At 43.0% G+C, this 21116-nt stretch overlaps 1 protein-coding gene across 1 annotated transcript in view; it reads right to left on the reverse strand.

The window, feature by feature from the left end:
- Window positions 1-5528: 5528 nt before the first annotated feature.
- Window positions 5529-21116, reverse strand: part of LEPR (leptin receptor) — a 35397-nt gene continuing 19809 nt past the window's right edge. Inside the window, exons 9-17 of the mRNA XM_076339994.1 lie at window positions 20624-20772; window positions 20221-20377; window positions 20048-20130; window positions 18346-18562; window positions 17010-17192; window positions 16345-16440; window positions 15691-15793; window positions 14870-14945; window positions 5529-9862 (exon numbers count right to left, since the gene is read on the reverse strand). Coding sequence (XP_076196109.1) covers window positions 9047-9862; window positions 14870-14945; window positions 15691-15793; window positions 16345-16440; window positions 17010-17192; window positions 18346-18562; window positions 20048-20130; window positions 20221-20377; window positions 20624-20772 — 1880 coding nt within the window. The 3' untranslated portion in view covers window positions 5529-9046. The remainder of the gene's footprint in view (window positions 9863-14869; window positions 14946-15690; window positions 15794-16344; window positions 16441-17009; window positions 17193-18345; window positions 18563-20047; window positions 20131-20220; window positions 20378-20623; window positions 20773-21116) is intronic.

Below are 21116 nucleotides of genomic sequence, written 5' to 3' on the forward strand. Positions count from 1 at the left end.
AACACATAAACTGGAATATCCACAGCAAAATCACAGTCTGGGTAACTATTTGAAGCATGTATTGCTCACTTCTGTATTTTTAAATCACCTCCCTCGACCTGCTGGCAGAGCTCTGAATGCAGCCCAGGGTGCTGGGGGACTTCTTTGTCACAGGAGCACGTGGCTGGCTCACGGCCAACTCAGTGTCCACCAGGACCCCCAGGTCCTTATCCGCAGAGCTGCTTTCCAGCCAGCTGGCTCCCATCCTGTACTTGTGCTTGGGGGCGATTCCTCCCCAGTGCAGGACTTCGCATTTTTCTTTGTTGAACTTCATGAGGTTCCTGTCATTTCTCCAGCCCGTCCAGGTGTATCGGGCACTCCTCCATCCCCGAGTGCGCATTCGGTGGGACACCAGGTTGTACAACGGCACTGCTGAGCTCTTGCAGAGAGAAATGGGGTCTCTCCTGCCCTGCGCAGGTTTGGGGGCCAGTAGCTCACTGACAGGCTAAAGGCTCTTGGAGTGTCCTATGAGACTGGCAATTTCATTACATAAAAGTAGCTTTGTGTTATTATCATAAAACACTCACTGAGTCGGCACACTGAGATTTAACCGGACAGAACAGATCTCACTGGTAGCAGCGACAGAAGGTCAGACCCCGTGTCTCAGAGAGATGCAGGGATGCTCAGCGAGGGGGTTGTCCTCTGCCCCCGGCCGGCAGCGACCCCCGAAAAACAGAGCAAGTGGGCAACAGCAGGGCTTTGGCCGGGGCAGCGGAGCGGCTGCAGGCACGCAGGGGACATGTCTTCTCTACTTGACGACGCCATCTCCCGGCCACCAGCTCCCCCTGCGCAGGCCGGTGGTGCGTACCATGGGCTGGATCCTCTGCCTCTTCTGTGGTGGGAGGTGAGGGTGACGTGCAGGCTTGGTGAACCGTGTTCCATCAAAGAGGAATCAAGGAAATTAAGTACTAATTCTGTGCAGAGAAATAGCCCTTCGTACGCAGCAGCTTGGCCCCAGCTGGTACCCGCAGGTTAATTTGCCTAACTTGCCAGGGGATGGAAACCTGCCTGCGGCCAGTGACTACCCGCTTCACCAAATTTCACCTGCAGGTCTTCAAAATATATACTGCAGAAAGGAAGAAGATGGTGCACTTACAGAGATAGCGCTCATTACCCCTGTAAATGAAATACAGCCTCCAAAGCCATCGTGCTCTGGCCATACCCTGTCATGTTGCCACATGTCAGTAGGGATAACTTATGTTAGTGACAGTGGTAGTTTACTGCACTAAAACTGTAATAAAGTAGGATAATAAAACCAGCTGTAATATTTGTGTAGAATATTATTACTCAAAATATTCAAATAACTATAAAAACACACTCCAGAAGTGCATCGTATTGTAGTATTTATTACAGACAACCTTAGAATACATTAGATTGAAATCTCCAAAAATTAATACTCTTCCCCAGCACACTTTTTTTTTTTTTTACAGAGACACATAAAAGGATCATGTCCTGTCTCCTCCTGCCTCCCCATCCCCATCGATCCAGCGGCACCATCCCTCAGCAGGACCAGCCCTGCTCTTCTGCAGCTGGTGGTGAAGGTTTTGGTAAGGACAGCTGGCGGGCGAGGGCAAGCTCAGCCCCAGACTTAGCCTGGGCAGGGGGCTGGCAGGTGAGCAGGGAGCTGGTAGGACAGGCTCAGCGACCTGGAGAGCCGCAGGCTCTGGGCAGTGCCAGGAGTTTTATTCAGAGACATGAGAAAAACACGAGCCCTTCCCCCTCTGCAGCAGAGAGCGCCTCCGCATTTAAGTGCCCCAGTGGGGACAGACACTGTCCCTCTCACTGGAGCATAACACAGCCGTCGGGGAGACAGGCTATAAAAGAAATACCTAAAGAGGTAATTCTACCTCTTCTGTGTTTATTTAAAGGCAAAAAAACCCAACAGCCCAGCCCACGACAAACTAGCTATGTATTTCTTAGGAAAAAAACAACTTTCAATGTTTAATTGCTTGTCTCCATTGGTCCCTCTTCCCCTCCAGCATCCCGCTGCAAATCCTGGTTGCATCACAGGACTTTCCCTTACATGTCCAGGATCCATCGATCCTCCACGCTTCCTGGGGCAGAGACGTGCCACCTGGGCTGGTCACGCCTGGTGCGTCCCCCCGGGCTCTGTGGTGCCCACAGGGACGAGAGAGTTCCCGGGGGGTAGACCCATACATAAAGCAGGACTTTGCAGCGCATGAGCGGGTGAGTGCACCAGGCCCTCACCTGGCTGCAGGGCAAGGTAATGCCCAGGGGCTTGTGAAGTACAATAACTCGGGTTAGGGACATGGGGGCTCCTTCCCCACACAGCCCCATGCCGGGCAGAGGCCGGCAGGTGGCAATGGCTCCTCAGGCGAAGGCGTGAGCAGGGAAGGGGAGATGGGGACAACCCGGCTCCCATGGGACTCAGTGGCTTTTCAGGGCGCTTGAGTGCTTCATGTTGCCATTTCTGTCCCAAATCAGCCTGAATTCTGTGTCTGTGGGGCAGAGGCTGCTCACAGCAATGCACTTGTCAGCGTTCTCAAAATAACAGAGACAACCTGCAGCATCTCATCACAGAATATTTCACTCAAAGCAGGGAGGGAAATGCCAAAAACCAGAGCAGGCATCGAGCAGGTTACATGTGCTGTGCCAGCCGCACTAATGAAGGAGGGATTTGGGCAGGGACAAGGGCAAGAAATCTGCTTTTTACATCAGTTAGTCCTGCGCCTGCAGGCACGGGCACAGAAGGACCAGGTGTGTGTGCAACAAATGAGCCAGGTCATCGAATCATTTAGGTTGGAAAAGACCCTTAAGATCATCCATCCTAGCAAAAGTGGGGATACCTGCCACGGATTCCTCTGAGCTCTGCCCTGTGTCCGGCTGCACAGGGACCTGCTGCACAAGCCAGGGCCGCGGTCACCCAGCGTGGGACGCTGCGGGACAACAGTATGTTACATTTCAAGAGCCAGCCGATAGAAATGTTATTATACAGCAACTCTGGTCTCTTCAAGGTCCAGTTCCAGTACACTGTAAAGTGAAACGCTAAAGACTTTCCCAACTTAAGTAGCGTGTCGGTGGTCGAGTTCATCAGTGGGAAGTGACGGGGGGCAGGACTGGCTCTCACAGACGGCTGGCTCCCACACTAGGCAAAGGCTCGCTACAATAGGCAAACAGCTATTCAACAGTTACATCAACAATAAACATTTTATTCACAAAAATAATTACAAAATTACTCTGACACTTAGAAAGTGGTGTTTCATGTTACACTCTCATCAGCGGGAAATAATTACCATAAATGCCTCAGAAGTAAAAGCCACATACAGAAAAGAAATTAGTTCACAGTTTATGCAAGGGGAAAAGAAAACCACAAACCCTGCTTTACTGCAAACTTTTAAACGCAAGGCTGATTGCACAGAGCAATGGCTCAAAGACAGACTAACAATCTACCGATGTACGAAATGTGAAAACCAGTTTCTTGCTGCTTCAAACATCAACTGCAGTTTAAAAAAAAAAGGGCATTTAACTTTAGCTGCAAGTGACATGTAAAAGGAATAATGACACATTTGATTAATTTTCTTATATAAATGAGCTATATTCCTGAATGCTCTTCAAAATTAATTTGCAAGAGCTTAATATTAGGGCTTCATATGTACTTCAGAAGCTGCACATGGTTCCTCCTGATTGCTTGTCCAGTTTAAATTGAAAAGGCCTTTCCTGGTGGGTGTGGAGCCATGGCAAAAAAACCCATCTCTCTGCAAAATGACCAACTTTACTGGGAATTAACACTTAATTGTAGCAAAGGCATAGGTATATTTACGGGGAAGCATTAACAGTTTCACTATTAGAAGCAAACAGAAACTACGCTGGGTAGTAGTACCAAGTACCCGGGGCAGCCAAGCCCCAGGTTTATGGTGGCACCGTGCTCTCAGGACACTCTAAAATGCGTTTCTGCAAGCACTTCTCTTCCCTCACCGTGCCCCAGGGCAGGCAAGGCCCTTCGGCTCTCCCAGGCACAGAGCCCAGGAGTGGCCCTGGCTGGAGGTGACTGCATCAGACCAGGGATGAAGATGAAGGTCATCAGCTGAAACCCGCTTTGCCCCAGCAACCCTCTTCCTCTGATGCAGATCACGGCCTAACCCTGTTCCCTACTTTCTCCCTATTTCTTGGCAGGGGCTTCCTGGGTCTCTTGCCAAGACGGGGCCAGAGCCCAGGAGAGGCACCAAGAGTGGACTCCTGGCTCCGTTCCGTTTCAGACAGCTTCGAGTACACAACTCGTGGTATAAACCTCTCCTTCCAGCCCTTCGCTGGGTGAAATTGCTGTGTCCCTTGGCACCCGCTGCCTCAGCAGACAGACATTTTGAAGTGAGTGGGAGCTCCTATTCTGGCTACGACAGTCCAGCTGTCAGGAAAAATCTTCCTTGGGAGATTAATACAGAAGTTTTTCTCCTCTGATAACTTTAATTCTAAATGCGTAATGGCATATTTAAGTTTCACTGTCTTTCATAAGAAACGTGCCTGAAAGAGGGTTGTGCTTGCAGATGTAATTGCTGTATAGCTTTTAGAGTTCCTACGTACTTAATAATGATGTATCTGCTCTTAAAAATCAACACTCAAACTCGCTACTGGCAAAAGCAAAACTCCGTTGCTGTGGGTGGAGCGTGTCTCCAGTACATCGAGGGGGAATTGAGTCTCAGGTCTCCAACAACCAAAATCCAGCCCTGGTAGAAGACCAGCTGCTCGGCACACGCAGCCGGCCAGGCGCCCGCTGGTCCAGCCCTTCTCGTGACACGGAGCACCAGATGTGAAGCCACAGAGAGAAGGCAGGAGGGCTGTCTGCTTGCAGCTTTGCAGGGAAAACAACCCTCCAAAATTACCTTACAACATGCCTTTGCCCAGGCACCGTACCTGCCCATCTTTGTCTCACCCAGGAATAAGCAAATGAGATTTTGCTCCTGCGTAAAGCACATGTATTGGCTGCCCTGTGAAAGGAGGAGACCACTGTAAACACAGAATAAAACACTTATCTAACATGGCATAGGAAGTACTCAGCTTTGTTAAACAAACAAACTGACCTGAAGTTGACGGGAAAATATAATGGTGAGAAAAGAATGCGGTAACTGATCCCAGCTCTTAATTTCCTCTCCCAAAGGCAGATGCTGCCTGCAGGAGCCGCCGGAGCTGAAACCGTAACGGGAGACCAGGGCAGAGGCAGACGGCAGCAGATGGTGGATTCAGGATATGCAGATTTTGGCTTTATACAAGAGTGAAGAAAGGTGAAGAGCGGGATTGAATGTCCATTCGATACGGATGAAAATGCCAGACTGAGAGCCTGTTTTAGGAAGTATGTATTGAATAAACTCGTACAGCTGTGTTCTGCCCTTCGCTATGGGTCGGGACCTGGGTTTACCTGCACTATCAGAAACTTAGGAATTGAAGACATGGTGTGAAGGTTGCTTCAGAAAAGGCATACCTACATTAAGGGATTAAATTGCTTGGTTCTAGAGTAATTATACTTAAAATCTTTTTGCTGAAGCAGAAGAGATCAGATAATATTTGCAGTATTTCTTACATTCACAGCAGGGATTTTTGTAAATACCACACCGGTTTGTTTTTCTAAGGAGCACCACTTGCTCTGGCCTTTAGGAAAAAAACACAATTGGGATGGCAGAGAGGCACCCAGGAGGACGGGCTGGACTCCCAAAGGTGGCAATATCTGGATATCTACCAGCTTCCATCGAGGGAAGACGCTCTGTGCTTCTTTTTTAACATAGCAACCCTCGAGCACAGCTACAGGCATCACAGCAAGTCCAGGCCGCAAATGCTCTCCTGCCATCAGCTCTGAGGCATGTCGGAGTCCTGCATGACAGGGGACAGAAGATTAACTCCTGCATTTTCCTATGTTCCCAGGAAAGCCTTCACTGGTTCACTCAGCTGATCGTTCCCATGGTTAATGGTACTCCTGTCCTTACAGAGTTACCGGATAAGGACTTTGTACGGTAACATCAATGTGAGCTTTTCATGTCTTGAGAAAGACGATCTTCAAATGCAACTAAATAATTTTTCTGGACACTGTAATTAAAGAAATCCAAACCTCAAGATGAACCACGTGTTTATTATTCCAGTCTACAGAGAACTGCACTACCCTTTTCACTTCCCAACAGCAAGAAGTTTCAGCAGATGGGTGTGCTGCAGGGGCACTGGGAGGGGAGTTTCTCCTCCGAACAGAAAGTGATATGGTTATACTATGGCAGCTGTCACAAAACTGCATTTCAATAGTTCACATTACCTCTGCATCCCAGGTTAACAAGAAGAGAAGGTTGGTGTGCAGGAATCTAGGTCTTCCACCCCAAATTCAGTTGCACCACGTGAGGGATCCCCGTGGCGTTAGCTGGGGTGGGTTTGGTGGGGCAGCCGACCTACACTAGCCTCCCTGCATCTTCAGACTTCAGGGGATGTTGGATCTGGTGGACAAACCATCAGGAGAGGCAGAATCCAACACCCGAGCCCGTTCCCGGGGCACTCGTAGGACCCTGGAGGTTGTGCCACATCAAGTTCACATGCTGGCAGGAGTGAATTTCTTTTTTCAGATGAATTCTAAGTTTAGCATTCACCTGGGTGCTAATCACAGCTTTACTCCTGGAACTCTACAGGAACCTTTTCAAGACTTCAGGTTTGTCCCTGCAGCCTTCAATCACATTTTCAGTGACAAGTGAACCAGTTAGTTCTGGTTACTAACACAAACCATGTTTTAATTCCCCCCGCCATACATAATATTTTTGAAACAAGAACGTTAGATTTGTGTCATATTCAACATCCAGAAACAAAGACACCCAGCAAGAGCCAGGTTAGCGGCTTGTTTGAGAAAAAGCAGTGGGTGTTTTTGTAAGGCTTGTCTTAAATTCAAAGTGCAGATAAATACTTGCTTTGGTCCCTTTTGCTCCATAGGATTTCTTATCACTAATATATTAAAGTTTTTCCACACCTCTCCTACCATTTACTATTGTTGCTGGGTTTTGCCCTTTTTTTTTTAATTGTTTATATAAGTTTTACATAAATTTAGCTTTGGAATACACAATATATTCATCTTTGGCATGTATACAAAAATATTGACTAAGTATGAAGTAGAAAAAATATATTTGGCTTGCAAATTAAGTGCGGTTTTCTTTACCTGCTTATCCCAGAAAATACAGCTGAGATGCAAGATCTAATTTTCCTCCCATCTGAAGCTTTTCAGCTGAGCAGAGCAGGGCTTGTGAAGGCAAACCAACTTCTCCAAGTCCATACAGACAGGCTAGCTCACCAAAGATCAAAAATACAGGATCCTTGGATCAAATCACTGCCTTTTCTACTGTGGGCTCTTAGGAAAGGGGTTTGGAAGAGTTGTTAAGTTTTACGGCAGTACCATTTGTACCAGAATCTCATGTTCAACAACAACGATGTGGACATTTTACTTCCAAGTACATCATTCTACCCGGAAAACACCCCACAATTAATGTAGCCACAAGAATTTTGATTCTCTTTCTCTTCTTGCAGTACCGTAAGTCTTTAGCTACTGGAACCGTTGCTTCTTCAGGGAGTGTTTTATACACTGATGCACTGTTCAGCACATGTCTCTGAACTCACAGGTCTTTTTACAGCTCTTTGATGCTACTGATGAATATTTCCAATTTACTTTAAAAGAGACCCCCTAACAGCAGCCACAAGTGTGCCATCATCGGTCAGGGCCTCCCTTTCAACAACTGAAATACAGCGTTCTGACTGCTTTTTCATGTGGACCATCTGTGTATTCACAGGCTCAATTTAACACAGATGTCAGCTAAGCACTAAATACATCAGGATTTTGGAGAACAAAAAGCCTAACAAATGTATTTGCTATTTGTACAATGCATCCATTTACCACCAGTCTAAGTGGATACCGAAGCATCATAACCTGGCAGTCTTTCTGAGCATCCAGTGGCTGCACCGCGCATCCAGGTCGACTCAGTCTGTAGCACTCGGTGTCCCAAATCGCTCCCAGTGAAGGGACACATTTGAGCTTTCCCCCCAAAACACCACACGTGCATATTTCAATCTACATATTAGGTCGCTCCTTTCTGCCTTGCCCTTGGGGTCCCCAAGCAAACCCTAAAACAAGAACAAGTTCTTTCCACGCAGTTTGCTGACATGTTTGAAGAGAAGAGATACTTTACTCCTAAACAGAGAGAAGGAATGTGCGTATGGGTCTGTACTGCCAACAGACACACTGTGCTCACCCCTGTGGAAAACACGGTCATGTTTGACAACAATAAATTGAAAGAAGCCCACTGCTACAGAACTGGGTGCAATCCACATCGGGCCTGTAAAGCGCCACTTAGTAATGGCATTAAAAAGGAGCTGTGTTCACTTGGTGTTATGTTGGTTGAATCCTTCCCAGCCCTTGAGGAGCGTTTGGGAATCTCCACACCAAGGCCTGCAAAAGCCCCAACTCCTCTACCTCTCCCCTGCTGGAGGAAGAGTCTCTTGTCATCACTGACGACACCTGGAAGGTACTGCTGTGCTCTGCCTGCAGATGAGCAATGTGGTGGCTATGCACATTTGTGGCAGGCAGCTGCGGCTACAGAGGGCTTACAAATCTGTCGAAGGCTCTGCCCTGGGGACAGACCACAGCCTAGCAGAGCGCCTGAGGACTGAGTGTTAGCACAGACTGCATCTGGATCACATCCCATCCTCTCACCTGAACGCCTACAGCACGGAGTCCAATTTCAAGTGCAGTTCGTCACAGGGGTGCTCAGACATACACCTAACAGGCATCAACAACAGATAATTTGGCACCAGAAGCTAACTTGAACACAATCAAATCTCTAAAGGAAGGCCCCACATTTGAAAATTAGGTCAAGAAATGGAATTTCTTCCTACTAAAATCCTGGCACTCAAATATAGAACCAGTTACCCAGCTTCAAAACAGGAGAGCTCCTGAAAGAAGTCAGGAGAGGGAAAACAGGGGAATGTATCAACACCTAAAAAAACCCCAGACATTAAGAGTATCAAATTATGGTGTGATGACTTAAGAGTTTTTCTCTGTGGTCTCTTGCACCTTGGCAGCAGTCATCTGAAACTGTGGCATATATGGCACAATGGCTTTGTACTTAAGGCTGCTTTGGATAAATGCATTTAAATTAGGAGGTGTATGCTGAAGAAACCCCACATCTTTGAGTAGCTCAGTTGTATGGAACTGACACATCACCCCAGAACTTTCTGTTAAAAAAATGTCATTTTCTCTTTTGTCCAATGATGTTATCCCTAGATAATACAGGCTCCGCTCAGGACTATCTCCATCTGTGAAAGTGTCATCCTGATCTGAAGGCTCCGAAAATCCCTCTGAAGAAATAAGGGAAAGGGAAAGAGTCTTGCTGGGCTGCCTGCCAGGCGGATCAGGTAATATGAGGAATGCCCCATTTCCCACCTCCCAAGAGCTACTTGAGAAGGCACCTGGAACTAAGGAATCTTCAGCTAAGAAGCATCTATCAAAACAACTTCTTAGATTCATTTTCTGTTCGTAAAGCCCACTTGATCTGGAGTTACTGATAATAGTAGCATATTTAATATCAGACTGCCTCATAATTTCTCCACTGATTTGGTCATCATGGGAGCTCCCAGAGAAGCTGCTACTATTGAAATGGCTGCTAGAACAAGCAGAGTCATGTTCAGAGTCTTGAATTTTTGTAAACATTGCATCAATTACTAAAAAATCTTGCACGTCTTCTTTTTTCAATGCTTTAGTAACACTGATGTCTTCCAGCACTATTTCTGGTTCCAGAAGAAGAGGCTCAAATGACATTGCTTCGGGATGCTTGATAAAAAGATGCTCAAAAGTTTCAGGCTAGAAGAAAAGATATATTTTAATGCTCATCTATTATTTAATAGCTTTATTTCAGTATGAAGCTACTGATTTTAAGAATCACAGACAAAAACGCCATAGTTTTAGTAAGAGTATATAGTTGAAAATCCTCTGAAACACATTTCCTCTTTTCTTTATGTCTGTGTGTAGGTGAAGATTGAGGGACAAGACAAAAAAGCGAGAACCTGTTTGTGTGTCAAGTGCTGGCAAAGCAAGCGTTCTGTGACGCGCTCAGTACTCCAGCCAAGACAGCACACCATTTAAGCTGAAACAGAAGCAGCTGAATGGTCCCATTCATTTCAACATTAACAAACATGCACGTATTGTTAAAAACACACACAAGTGCTTTGCAAGACAAAGGTCTTATACCCTTAGATGTCCTTGGCTTTTTATTTATATTGTATAAACCATAGTCTTAATCATTTACATGTCAACTAAAGTAACTTTCCCTGCTAGGATTATATTATTTAGGGTCAAATTCAGCCTTTCTGTAGTATTTTTAGAGCATTCCCATCTGAATAGCAGCTGTATGTTTGAACTGCATGAAGAGAAACACACATTTATTTTGGAGAAATGTATGCTTTACTACTACCTAGTATGTATGCATGTAAAATAAACAACAGCATGAACTGACAGCAAAACTGGAACTCCTAGCTACAACGGAAAATTCACTTGAAAAACATATATTTCCTAATGAAATCAAGACAAAACAAATAGATAAAAACAGATTTTGTGTATATTAGCAAACCATATTTTACAGCAGGAAAGCTGCCAAAACAACTAGGAACATGTCAGAATACTTAGACTAGTATACAATTATTGAAAAGAGTAAGCTAACTTGCATATCTTAGGCTACTACTTTAGTCTAGACCAGCTATCAGTAATGCCTATGCCCTCACCTGTCAAAGCTGGCGAGCAGGTTTCTAACTGCCTTGGGTCTTGCCCCAGGCAAGTCCATCACCTTCCCATACGGAAACCAACCTGCACACTGGAATCTCTCCTAGTCTTCAAAATAATGTCAATAACCACATACAAAATTAACCAGCTATTGAAATGAGCTGGAGGCTGCTACTATACTGTATACCTCAAGCCATAATAATCGTAACTTACATCGCCCGATGAAAGCTATCTTCCCTCTCACAGGTTTGCTACGAATTGACACGGGAACACAGGCACTGCTGTGCCAAAGCAGACTAACAGTCCATTCAGTGTGTACTGCCCACAGTGGCATTTTCAAACAGGAGACATGTATTATCGGGAAGCTTTTGAACAACCAAAAAACCACATTTCCTCCTGATACGCCTGCCCTCCTACAACCAGCAGCTGGTTTACCCTGAACAGAGATGGTTTATATTCCTTCCAAAATCTGCTTGCTCCCTCACCCCAGCCCCCAGTATCTGCTCTTATAAATGCGTATGGGTACCACAGAAAACATACAGATATTATTGCCTGCAAAGATTAAATACATCACATTCAGAGACAGGAATGTTGTTTGGCAAAGGCCACCATCTGTCAATTCAGACACATCACTTATTAAAACATGTCAGATATTTAATCAAATACAATGCATAATCCAACGTCCTGAGAAAATGTAAAACTATAGCATATCAGCAATTACAGAGTAAGCTGGGTGAATAGTGCTGTATTTCCACAGTATATGCATGTATGGTATAATTTGGGCACACACTGTGTTAAACAACAGGCATTTCATAAAACTCAGGAGAAAAGTCATAGTCTCGGGTCACCGGTTCCCAAACTCCGCTGACCAGATGAAACGAGATCCAAACAAACAAGGAATTTCAAGCAACGTTGTATTTTGCTCTCCTGTTCAGTCTAGGTTTTAAGTTCTACTTGTCTCATAAGCGACAGACTACCTCTGAGCTGTAAACCAGTTACCATGCCTAAGACAGGTTAGAGTCAAAATTACTTTGCACTCTAGTTGCTAAACACGGATATATCAAAATATGCTACTGGCCTGATTCTGCAGCGACCAGATTTTGACTTTCACATATATTTAACTTTACACATTGCAACTCAGCCCATGGACATAGTAGGGTAATTTAGATATGCATGAGTCTTTGCAAGATTGATATTAATTTCCCTGTAAAATTCTTGTAGTTGTGTTTAAGTAATTTCTCCAACATAAGGTCCTAAAGCTTTTTTATTTTTGTTTACTATTTTATTGAGCAAATAAGAGGAATTTTTATGATTCTGACATTATGCATACATGTAAAGGCTTGCAAGACAGAGTCTAGATGCAAGACTTGCCTGTTTTAGATTATGATTTTAACCTCTTGCTGCTGCGAGCAATACAATCAGGATAAAATAATACTCTATAAGTGCAGTTCTGGAGTACCAAATACCAAATGTGCTATATTGAATATACAAAGTAATGATCAGATGTTGACTCAAGGATTTAATATTGATATGTACTGGGACAAGACAGGAGTTCTACATCAAATGCCTTCAGAAAGACATCATAACTTCCCAGTAGTGGTATATAGGCTATTTATGTAATCAATGCTTATTACAACTAAGGAAAAATACCATACAAGTACTGTACGCTGCTTTTTCTACTGGAAATTCCATGCACACATACAAAAGCAGGATTTGGCCCTAAACACACGATTTCAAAGAATGTGTTCTGGCCTTGGACACTCCTGAAGTGAGTGATCATGCTAATCTGAGGACAGGCGCCGTGCCTTCAGTGCAATGAACATTAAGCAACATTTTCCAGTAAGATTAGTACAACGTATGGAAGAGGCATGCTTTCCACTGCATAACAAGCTGTCAAAAATCATGTCAAACTTCAATTTCTTTCATACTGGCGCGCATCATTTCTTTTCGGTTAATTATGGAACAAGGCATATGAATATGGAGCAGTATCACCAGGGTGTCAGCTTTACCCTCCTGTCCTAGTTAAAACTTCACGAACTTTAATACACTTATTTCAGCTCTACCAGTCGGCAAGGAGAATCATTTCCAATGTGCTAAATCCAACATGCAAATTTCACGCACCTTTGCAATCGGGGACAGTGAGGATTGTCACGAGCTCCTTCTGCTATAGATGAAAAGATTAAATAGACAAATACAGGTGCACCGGTGCAACTCATACTCCTGCAATTAACAGCTATTCAAAGAGCCCAGCCCTTCCCAGGATGCAGCCATGGAAGCAGACACGTCAGACTGGTGTGGGATTTAACAAACCGCGCAAGTAAAACACACTTAGCTTTCTAGACCAAGCCAGAGGCACAGGCTCTGCCAACGCCAGCCAATGTGACTGTTGCCACCAGGCTGGAGAACACCCACTCTTCACTCCATCTGACCACAACTGCATCTTCCCCAACAGAAGGATTTCCAGGAGCTTCATTTAACATTAAAACATACAGCATGGTGTATTAGAGAAGTAAATACTTTAGCACATGAAAAAGCCACAAAAAAGTATAAGTAAAAAAACAAGCAGAAACTGCCCTAACACCACCAAAATCAGGTTTTCCTTGAGGATTTCTGGCTTGTTTTTTCAAACACAGATCTAATGTTAGAGATTATTCAGGCATCTGCATTGATATGGCTGCATGTTTAAATGATAACAAATGAAGCAGCAGTATAAATTACATGCACATTGGTATTTTCAAGAAAAGCACGCAAGCAAGCAAACAAAAAAAAGTAAGGCACAACACACACAGTTTCTGCATTCTCTGAGTTGCTGCTACTCCCAAATGCATGTAAAAAGTTCAAAAGAGCATAATGGGACAACGAAGTACTTGTGCAAATAAGAGATTTGATCACTTTGATGTGCCTGGAGTCAGTGGAAACTCCCAAGCTAGCTCTCGGTTAGAACAAATACTCAGAGTAAAAAAAAAAAAAAAAAAATCACTTTCAAGTGAAGTCAATAACTGGGCAAATCTTGCACTCAAGCTGGATAAATCCCAAACCAGTCTGATGTCTCTGCTTCCATGGCTGCATGCTGGGAAGGGCTGGGCTCTTTCAACTCCTTTTGAAAGCTAGGGCTTGAAAGTATCCAGCCCTTTGCCAGTCACAGCCTTAGTCAGTAGGGCAGGGCAGTAAACAAAAGTTAAAAACGCCAAATCTAAAGTAAGTGCTTCTGCCTGTGCAAGTGACAAACTGTGTTTTGGTCTGTAATATGGCACTTGCTCCTAATTTTTGTGAGGGCGTTTTAGATTTTTGACAGAGCTACTTCCAGGATTCGTTATATTTAAACAAATCAGCATTGTATTGTATCTGTGTTTCCTGTCTTCTGAATATAAATAGAAAAATCTTCTAACAACTCTGTATAGGAAGCCTGGGAGCTGGCCCAATGGTTCAGCAGGCAGTGACCATGATTAGACTTCAAAGAATGTCCATTCTCTGTTTAAATGAAATGAAATAAAATAAAAGATAAGAAAAAGAAGCCTTCACTGGGAACGCAAATTAAATACCTGAAAAATCTTCTGCCATTATTTCTAAAAGAAAGATGTTCTTTCTTTTAGAAATAACAGGCCTGAATTTAGATTATTGTCTCAATGACTAGACACTCTCAAACTCTGCGACCATGAGAAATTTTGTCTGCTGGTGCAAACTGGCTAAGTCCATGTAAAGGCTCTTATATGTCACAGCTCCCGATTCACGTGCCAAACGGAGAAGCAGTTTACCCCAGCAAAGAATTTGGCCTTTGATACACACGTGGCACTCACTGAGGTGCGTAAGCATTATACCTATGGGACTCTACAACTGATTTACTAATTGCCCTGAAATTTAAACACCCCCTACATTCAAAAGATGTGTCGGTCTCTGGTCCTGGCCCACTTCCAGATTATTAGCTTCCTACAGCTGAGAGGACCGCTGTATTGCTAACTTCAGAGGCTCCGAGTTGCTTCGTGCAGTAATTCAGGTAGGGTCTAGTCTAACCAATAGGTAGAGTTCAGTACTGAGCAAACAGCAGTCAGACCCATGGGGTGGGGGAAGAAGCATTACCAGGGAAATACACACCTTCTGAAAATTAACTCCTTGCGCCCAGGAGCAATTCTTGGGGTTTGGAACATCTTCCCAAAATAGTTTCTTCATTCTGAAATATTAGGTACATTCTGGAGTTGGTACTGTTCTCATATATTCTGTACTGCTGTCATTCACCTTTGCTATGTCAGAAAAGGAATCTGTGCAATTTTATTTATCCAGAACACTATGACGATGAAACCATCATATTAGATATTATAGATGGCCAAAATTTAATAGAAAAAATGAAGAAATAAAGAAGTGACATACCAGGTGGCAGTTTTGCAAAATATAAAAGGTACAGGCAGTCTTTGCTAAATAGGACCCCAACCCACCTTCCACAAAACTCAGAGGGATTTTTTTCAATTGGCTTTTACTTCAGACCTTAGTTTGCGATGACAATTAAATACAGAACTCAGAGTGTTTTACAAAGTCAAAGCACATGACACTCGTTAACTTGGCCACAAATCACTCTGCAGAAGTAAGGAGTATGTGGTACAGGCTGAAGTGATACTTCCCAGTGGAAATGAACAGCACTGATCATCATCATCTTACTGCAAGGACACCAGACCCGAAAGGGCAATGGTCTGATTTTCACAAGGTAACAAGCCTGTGCACTCAAGACACTTTAATTCTTGGTGCTGTATTCCACAGAGTCCACTGCCATTCAGTACAGTACATCAAATATACGATAAAAATAATTCCTAGCTTTCCCCAGAAAGACCCTGCCTGCCAGTTCAGCAGACAGGCATCATCTAAGCTGCATCACCTTCTTCTAAAGGCCTTCTGGGACTTTCATATGACAATGAACAACTTACCTTTGGTGCGAAACCAGCAAAGCTCCAAGCAACAGAACTGACGTTGAAATAACTATTGGCAGAACCACATAGAGGCTGGCATTATTCTCATTTTCATATCCACCTGGAAATAAAAGGAATTCAGATAATAATGCAGTAAAAGAATTTGTCTGTGAACAAATAGTTTGCAATAGGGAAGTAACAAACAGTAGAAACAACAGCTTAAACACAAAAACCCTTCATAAACAGTTTTATTGCACATCAACAAACCTTTACCTTGAGAATAAATAGACAAAAAGGAAGGAATTATTTTGAATACTGAAGTGACTCCTCCATCCCTGTGGGAGGTGCCCACTGCTCCCTTGCTATTAAGAAATTAAATCGGAGCATATGAAATAAGAGAATAGTCCACAACTGGAGAATGAAGAATCAGAGGGACCTGGGATCTCAGCTATTAAGTTAGATACACGGGAATTTAGGTCCCTCACTCAACTAATCCCACAAAGAGTTTTCAAATTAAAGCAACTGAAGTCTAGATCACTGTCTATAGTTATATTACAATTACTTTTTTACTGACATTTTTTTCTGATAAGATACAGGCTTCTCCTGCATTTAAAGTTTACTTATCCCAGCTCCTATTTCATAAGCAACATGGAGAAAGATCCTGTAAGTCACCTTTGGTAAACTGATCCGTTGCTCTGGGTTTGCCAACTCCTCCAGCAAACACAGGGTAGAGGCTGAACTGGTACTTCTCAATCAGAATAAAGTGATCTGGAAAGAGGAAATCAGCCTTTTGAATAAAAACTACTATTCTACTTTTAAACAGTTACCTCCACGGAGGCTCTGGTCACATATCGGAGTTCAGATCAGCCCAGAGAGGGGAATAATGAAAGCCATCTTTTATAGGTACGTATTTTAATATCAGAAGATTAAAACTATTAATCTATACTGGATAATCTAGCATTATTCTGTCATGGAATTAACACCTTTATAGAGCTACTGTAAAAATTTCTAAGATTAAAGCCAAAATGCAAATGGAATGCACATATTAACTTAGATAATTAGGTGGTGTACTCAATATTCCAGAACTAATTTTATTGTATAGCCAAAAAAAACCACACTCCTGAGCTTCATTCTTTGTTAACCTGATTATTAATGCAACAGTCAATCCTTTACAGTCAGTCCTCTAATGATAATCAAGAATTGCTCTACTGATCCTTACCATAAAAGCCATCAGAAACAGAGAGGGGGGAAAAAGGAATCCGAGAGCTCAGTAATGCTACATTTTTCTGTTCCATAACAATTAACATAATGTATTATATTTTCAAGTGCACACTCACCATAAATATAAAATTTACTAATATTTGGAGGAACTCGCACCCATTTCATCTCCTCTTCTTTGTTAAGGTTCTTCCATTCAATAATAAAAGATGTTATCACATATATTTGAGGTGAAAGCGTCCAAATCAAAATCACACAAGTGCTGTTCACTGGGTAAGCACTAAGCGACTGCACAACATTCACTGACAGAACAAGGAGAAAACAGCCGTGAATTACATGAGCTCGGACAGAGGTGAGAGCTAGGTTAGCAGGAGAGGTGTATACTATAAACTACACGCACACGAATGACTGCTAAGGTTTCAGCACTTTATCATTTACTTGTTTAATTATCTTCTCTATAATAAAGCCTGATCTTTAGTTCACATAAGCAAACATATTTCTCTTTAAGCCAGCAAAGCTTGGTTTACACCAACTAGTCCCGAACACTAAATAGATCAAGTTTTGCACCAGACATCAAACAAATACCCTGATTGTCACGTGCACCTCCTTAACCAAAAAATTATCAACAACTGCTGAACTGGCAACATTTAGCTAGTAAAGCACGCATCGAGAGCCTTGTAAGCTAAATCCTATTGAATCTCTCTAAGTTATACACCAAGGTAACAATCCTGTCGGACAAATGCTTCCCATTACATCTGCTAGCAACCACAGGGTTTCCAGAATACGCTTACACACAATGTCAGAAAGAATTTTATCCATAAAAATGCTTTAAAAATTTGCATTACAGCAGTAAAGGTCCATGGTCTGGTAATGTTTCCACAACATGCATTTGCATATGAATGTTACACAAGTGAAGTATTCAAAAGCAATAGCCTTTATTTTATTAATAAAGCAGAGTGCAGCCGAATCAACGAAGAGGCTGTTTAGGAAGTACAGCCAAACCTCTGAAAACTATGTACTCTGGCAGCCCATCAGGTGAGCAGCCAGAGAAACAAGACTGTATTTCATTTTGGAAACAATAAAACATTCCCTAGCAGGAATGTTGGGTGTTCCCAAGACAAAGTAGATGAAAGATCAGTTCTACAGTAAGATTTTATTTTTCTTTGATTCATTACTTTATATTCTGTTAGTGGAGGGTAGACAGCCCAGTTAAAGACAACTCTTTTCCCAACCCAAAGATCATTAAGATTTTCATGCTATGGAAATTTCATTTTTCAAATAGCTCTGTTGGTGAGCTACAGAATCGGTTTCCCATATACAGCTGAACATACCATCATAAACCATTTTTTATTCTCACAAAGGGAATTTTATTACAAAGAAAGCTTTGTCCAAAAGCATCACAAGGATTCCTAGCATCTTCCACATCTCAAAATGGTTACTAATTGGTGTTCTTACCTGTGCTCATTTGCTGTGATAGAGTTAAATTAAAATTAACTGAAGAAACTCCCATTGAATTCATGGCTAAAACTGTAATGGTGTGTGTGTGTTCAGTCCATGGAAATGAACAGGTAGTGCCATTATCAACATATTCTGACCACGTGGTGTTTCCTGATGTCTGATGCTTTATAACGTATCGGCTCACACTGCACAATGAGTGATTCTTCATCAGTGGCTGCAGCAAACATTGGCATTAATTAATTTCCCAGTCTTTGATTTCAAAAGCAAATGTCATTTGGGCAGAAGGCACTGTTCCAATTTTAAGAAAACATGACCCAATAAAGACATTCTGTAGACTGGCTACTGTCCTTTTAGCAAAGGCACTGTAGTCCATTTAAAGACTTAATTTCTTCTGTCTCTCTCTCTGAGAGTTGACACAGTTACTTGCTATCTTTCCAGTGAAGGGAGGGCAGGGGGCACAAGGAAATACAAACTTGCAGACTCCTACAGTAACTCACCGGTTTATGTTAGTATTTTTCAGGATTGAAAAAACCAGAACAGATGACTGTTTGCATACCAAACATGGACAAACAGGAACGGGCAGTCACTAAGGTACTTTTTTTCTCTGTCCTGCATTAACCTTTTAACGTAGCTTTGCTCAGTTTACATGCAGTTGCAGTGGTGTTTATACAGGCAGCTGTCTTGGAGTCAGTGGCACATTCTGCTCAGAGATCTTGGTCAGCAGAACTTGGCAGCCGAAGACTGCAGCTCTCATTATAACTTACAGTCTTTGATTCCATGTTATTCTTTTTTCTGAGCATTAGAACAAACTGCATTTTAAGTCTCTGTTTCACAGCATTTGTATAACTAACACTGAAAGTGTAGACTGACGTGAACATGTCGTACAGCATTGATACTTCAGCTGCATTAGTACAACTCAGACAGCAGGTCTGGTCTCTGCACAAAGGCAAGGCAGCTTGCAGCCTGCCCAGAGATCTGAGGGCTCTCCTAAAGTAGCGAGGACTGTAAGACTTCAGGAATAATGGGATGTTCCACACGGCTACGATGCAGCCCCGCATGCAGTTCAACATGGCTGCAGCGCATGCAACCGGACCCACGCAAGAACAATTTGACTGCAACCTCAGATGGGTCCACGGTACAAAAATCAGCTCACTTCAGAAGGCTGGCCTGCGAGCTTCCTAAGTCTGGAAACATGCCTGTTGCCACTGTATGTCTGTGCTGAGCCTCACCTACCTCTCAACCATCCAGAGCAATCACACAGCACTAGGGAAGTTTATGTCCTACTACATTACTATAAACTTGGTAATGATTAGGGTACAAAAATCAGGTCGACGTGTGCCAGCTAGCTGCAGGAGAGATTACAGAGAATAAAAACAGAAGGGGGGGGAAGTAACAGCAACAGAAGGGAGTAAAGTGCAAGACAGGCTGACTGAGCAAAGAAGGCAGAACCATCTCACCTTGTATCACAGTATTACAATCAATATTCACCAGCAACCTCTACTTGCCTCTAGTATTAGCCAAGCAAGAGGCAGTAACACAAAAGTCGTCATATCCCAAGTGCCTTGCATATGAAGTCCCATAAACAGCGATGGCCCAAGGTTGCCTCCCAGGGCAGTATGTGCTTATCATACTCCCTTTTTGGCAATTCTACCAATGGTTTTTGGATCAAAGTGAAAGACCAAAATGTAATTGTTCTCACCTTCCACAGGAGCGTAACATTCTTCTGCCTCCTTGCCGGATCTTCAATAATAATTCTCCAAAATTCAGGGCCTTGTAAGGGAGCTGCAAGATTACACAGTTTTGAAAGAACAGTGTCACACCTCAGTCTGAAACCGGACAGACCATCAGAGTGCAGTCTGAAAGCACATGTACCTTTGATATCTTTTACAAGCGTATAGGCTGATCTGCTCCAGTTGCTCCAGTAACCTGACCCATCCAGTTCTCTGCACCGTACCTGAACAACATACTCAACACAAAGTTTCTGAACTTTTATCACAGCTGATCTTGGTGCATTTGAAACTTCATAAAGCTGTAACAGAAGTCAAAATATTTAGAGTAAGAACAAAAGGCTGTTTAGGCATCTGTTACGAGTCAAAATTCCTGAAAATTTATCCAATGAGAAAGTGGCCTGATCAGTAATATTCCTTTGCTAGATAATGCAATTGCTTATAACCATGATTCACTGCATGCCACAAATTCCACAAAAACCAGCTAACACACTAAATGACAACACTGCAACAATTCATGCTTCAATCTAGATTAAAAAAGACAGTACCTCCCATGTAATTTCTTCCCTGTTCACAGCATACCGAATCTGAAATTTAAGATCATTGTTTGTAAATACTGGGTTTGTCCAGGTCACATTCAGCAGCCCAACATTCCTGGTGATTTCTGCTTTAACGTTGGAGGGAGGAAGCGGCTTCACTAGAAAATTGAAAGAAAAGAAAAAAAACCCGACTGTAATGGCTGCACTGACATTTCTCATTAAATCCAATCATCATGGTTTACTTTCTTCTGTCCTGAGGGTGGCAGGTAATACATGGTGGCCTCTGCTACTCCAAGTAAAGCTGGGCTATAATGCAAACGTAACAATTCACCAATCCAGGCTGGCTGGTCCACTCACTGCAGACAAAAGCATTGCTGACTGAGAAAGGCAGTGTTTGTCTAACAGGAAATTCATTCCAATTTCGACCCAAACTAAAATCACCAAAGAAAATCTTAAGTTGAAATATCAAAGTTTCTTACAGAATAAACATTAAAAAAAAAAA

The sequence above is a fragment of the Aptenodytes patagonicus genome, chromosome 5 (genome assembly GCF_965638725.1).
Source record: "Aptenodytes patagonicus chromosome 5, bAptPat1.pri.cur, whole genome shotgun sequence".
Taxonomy (NCBI): Eukaryota; Metazoa; Chordata; class Aves; order Sphenisciformes; family Spheniscidae; genus Aptenodytes; species Aptenodytes patagonicus.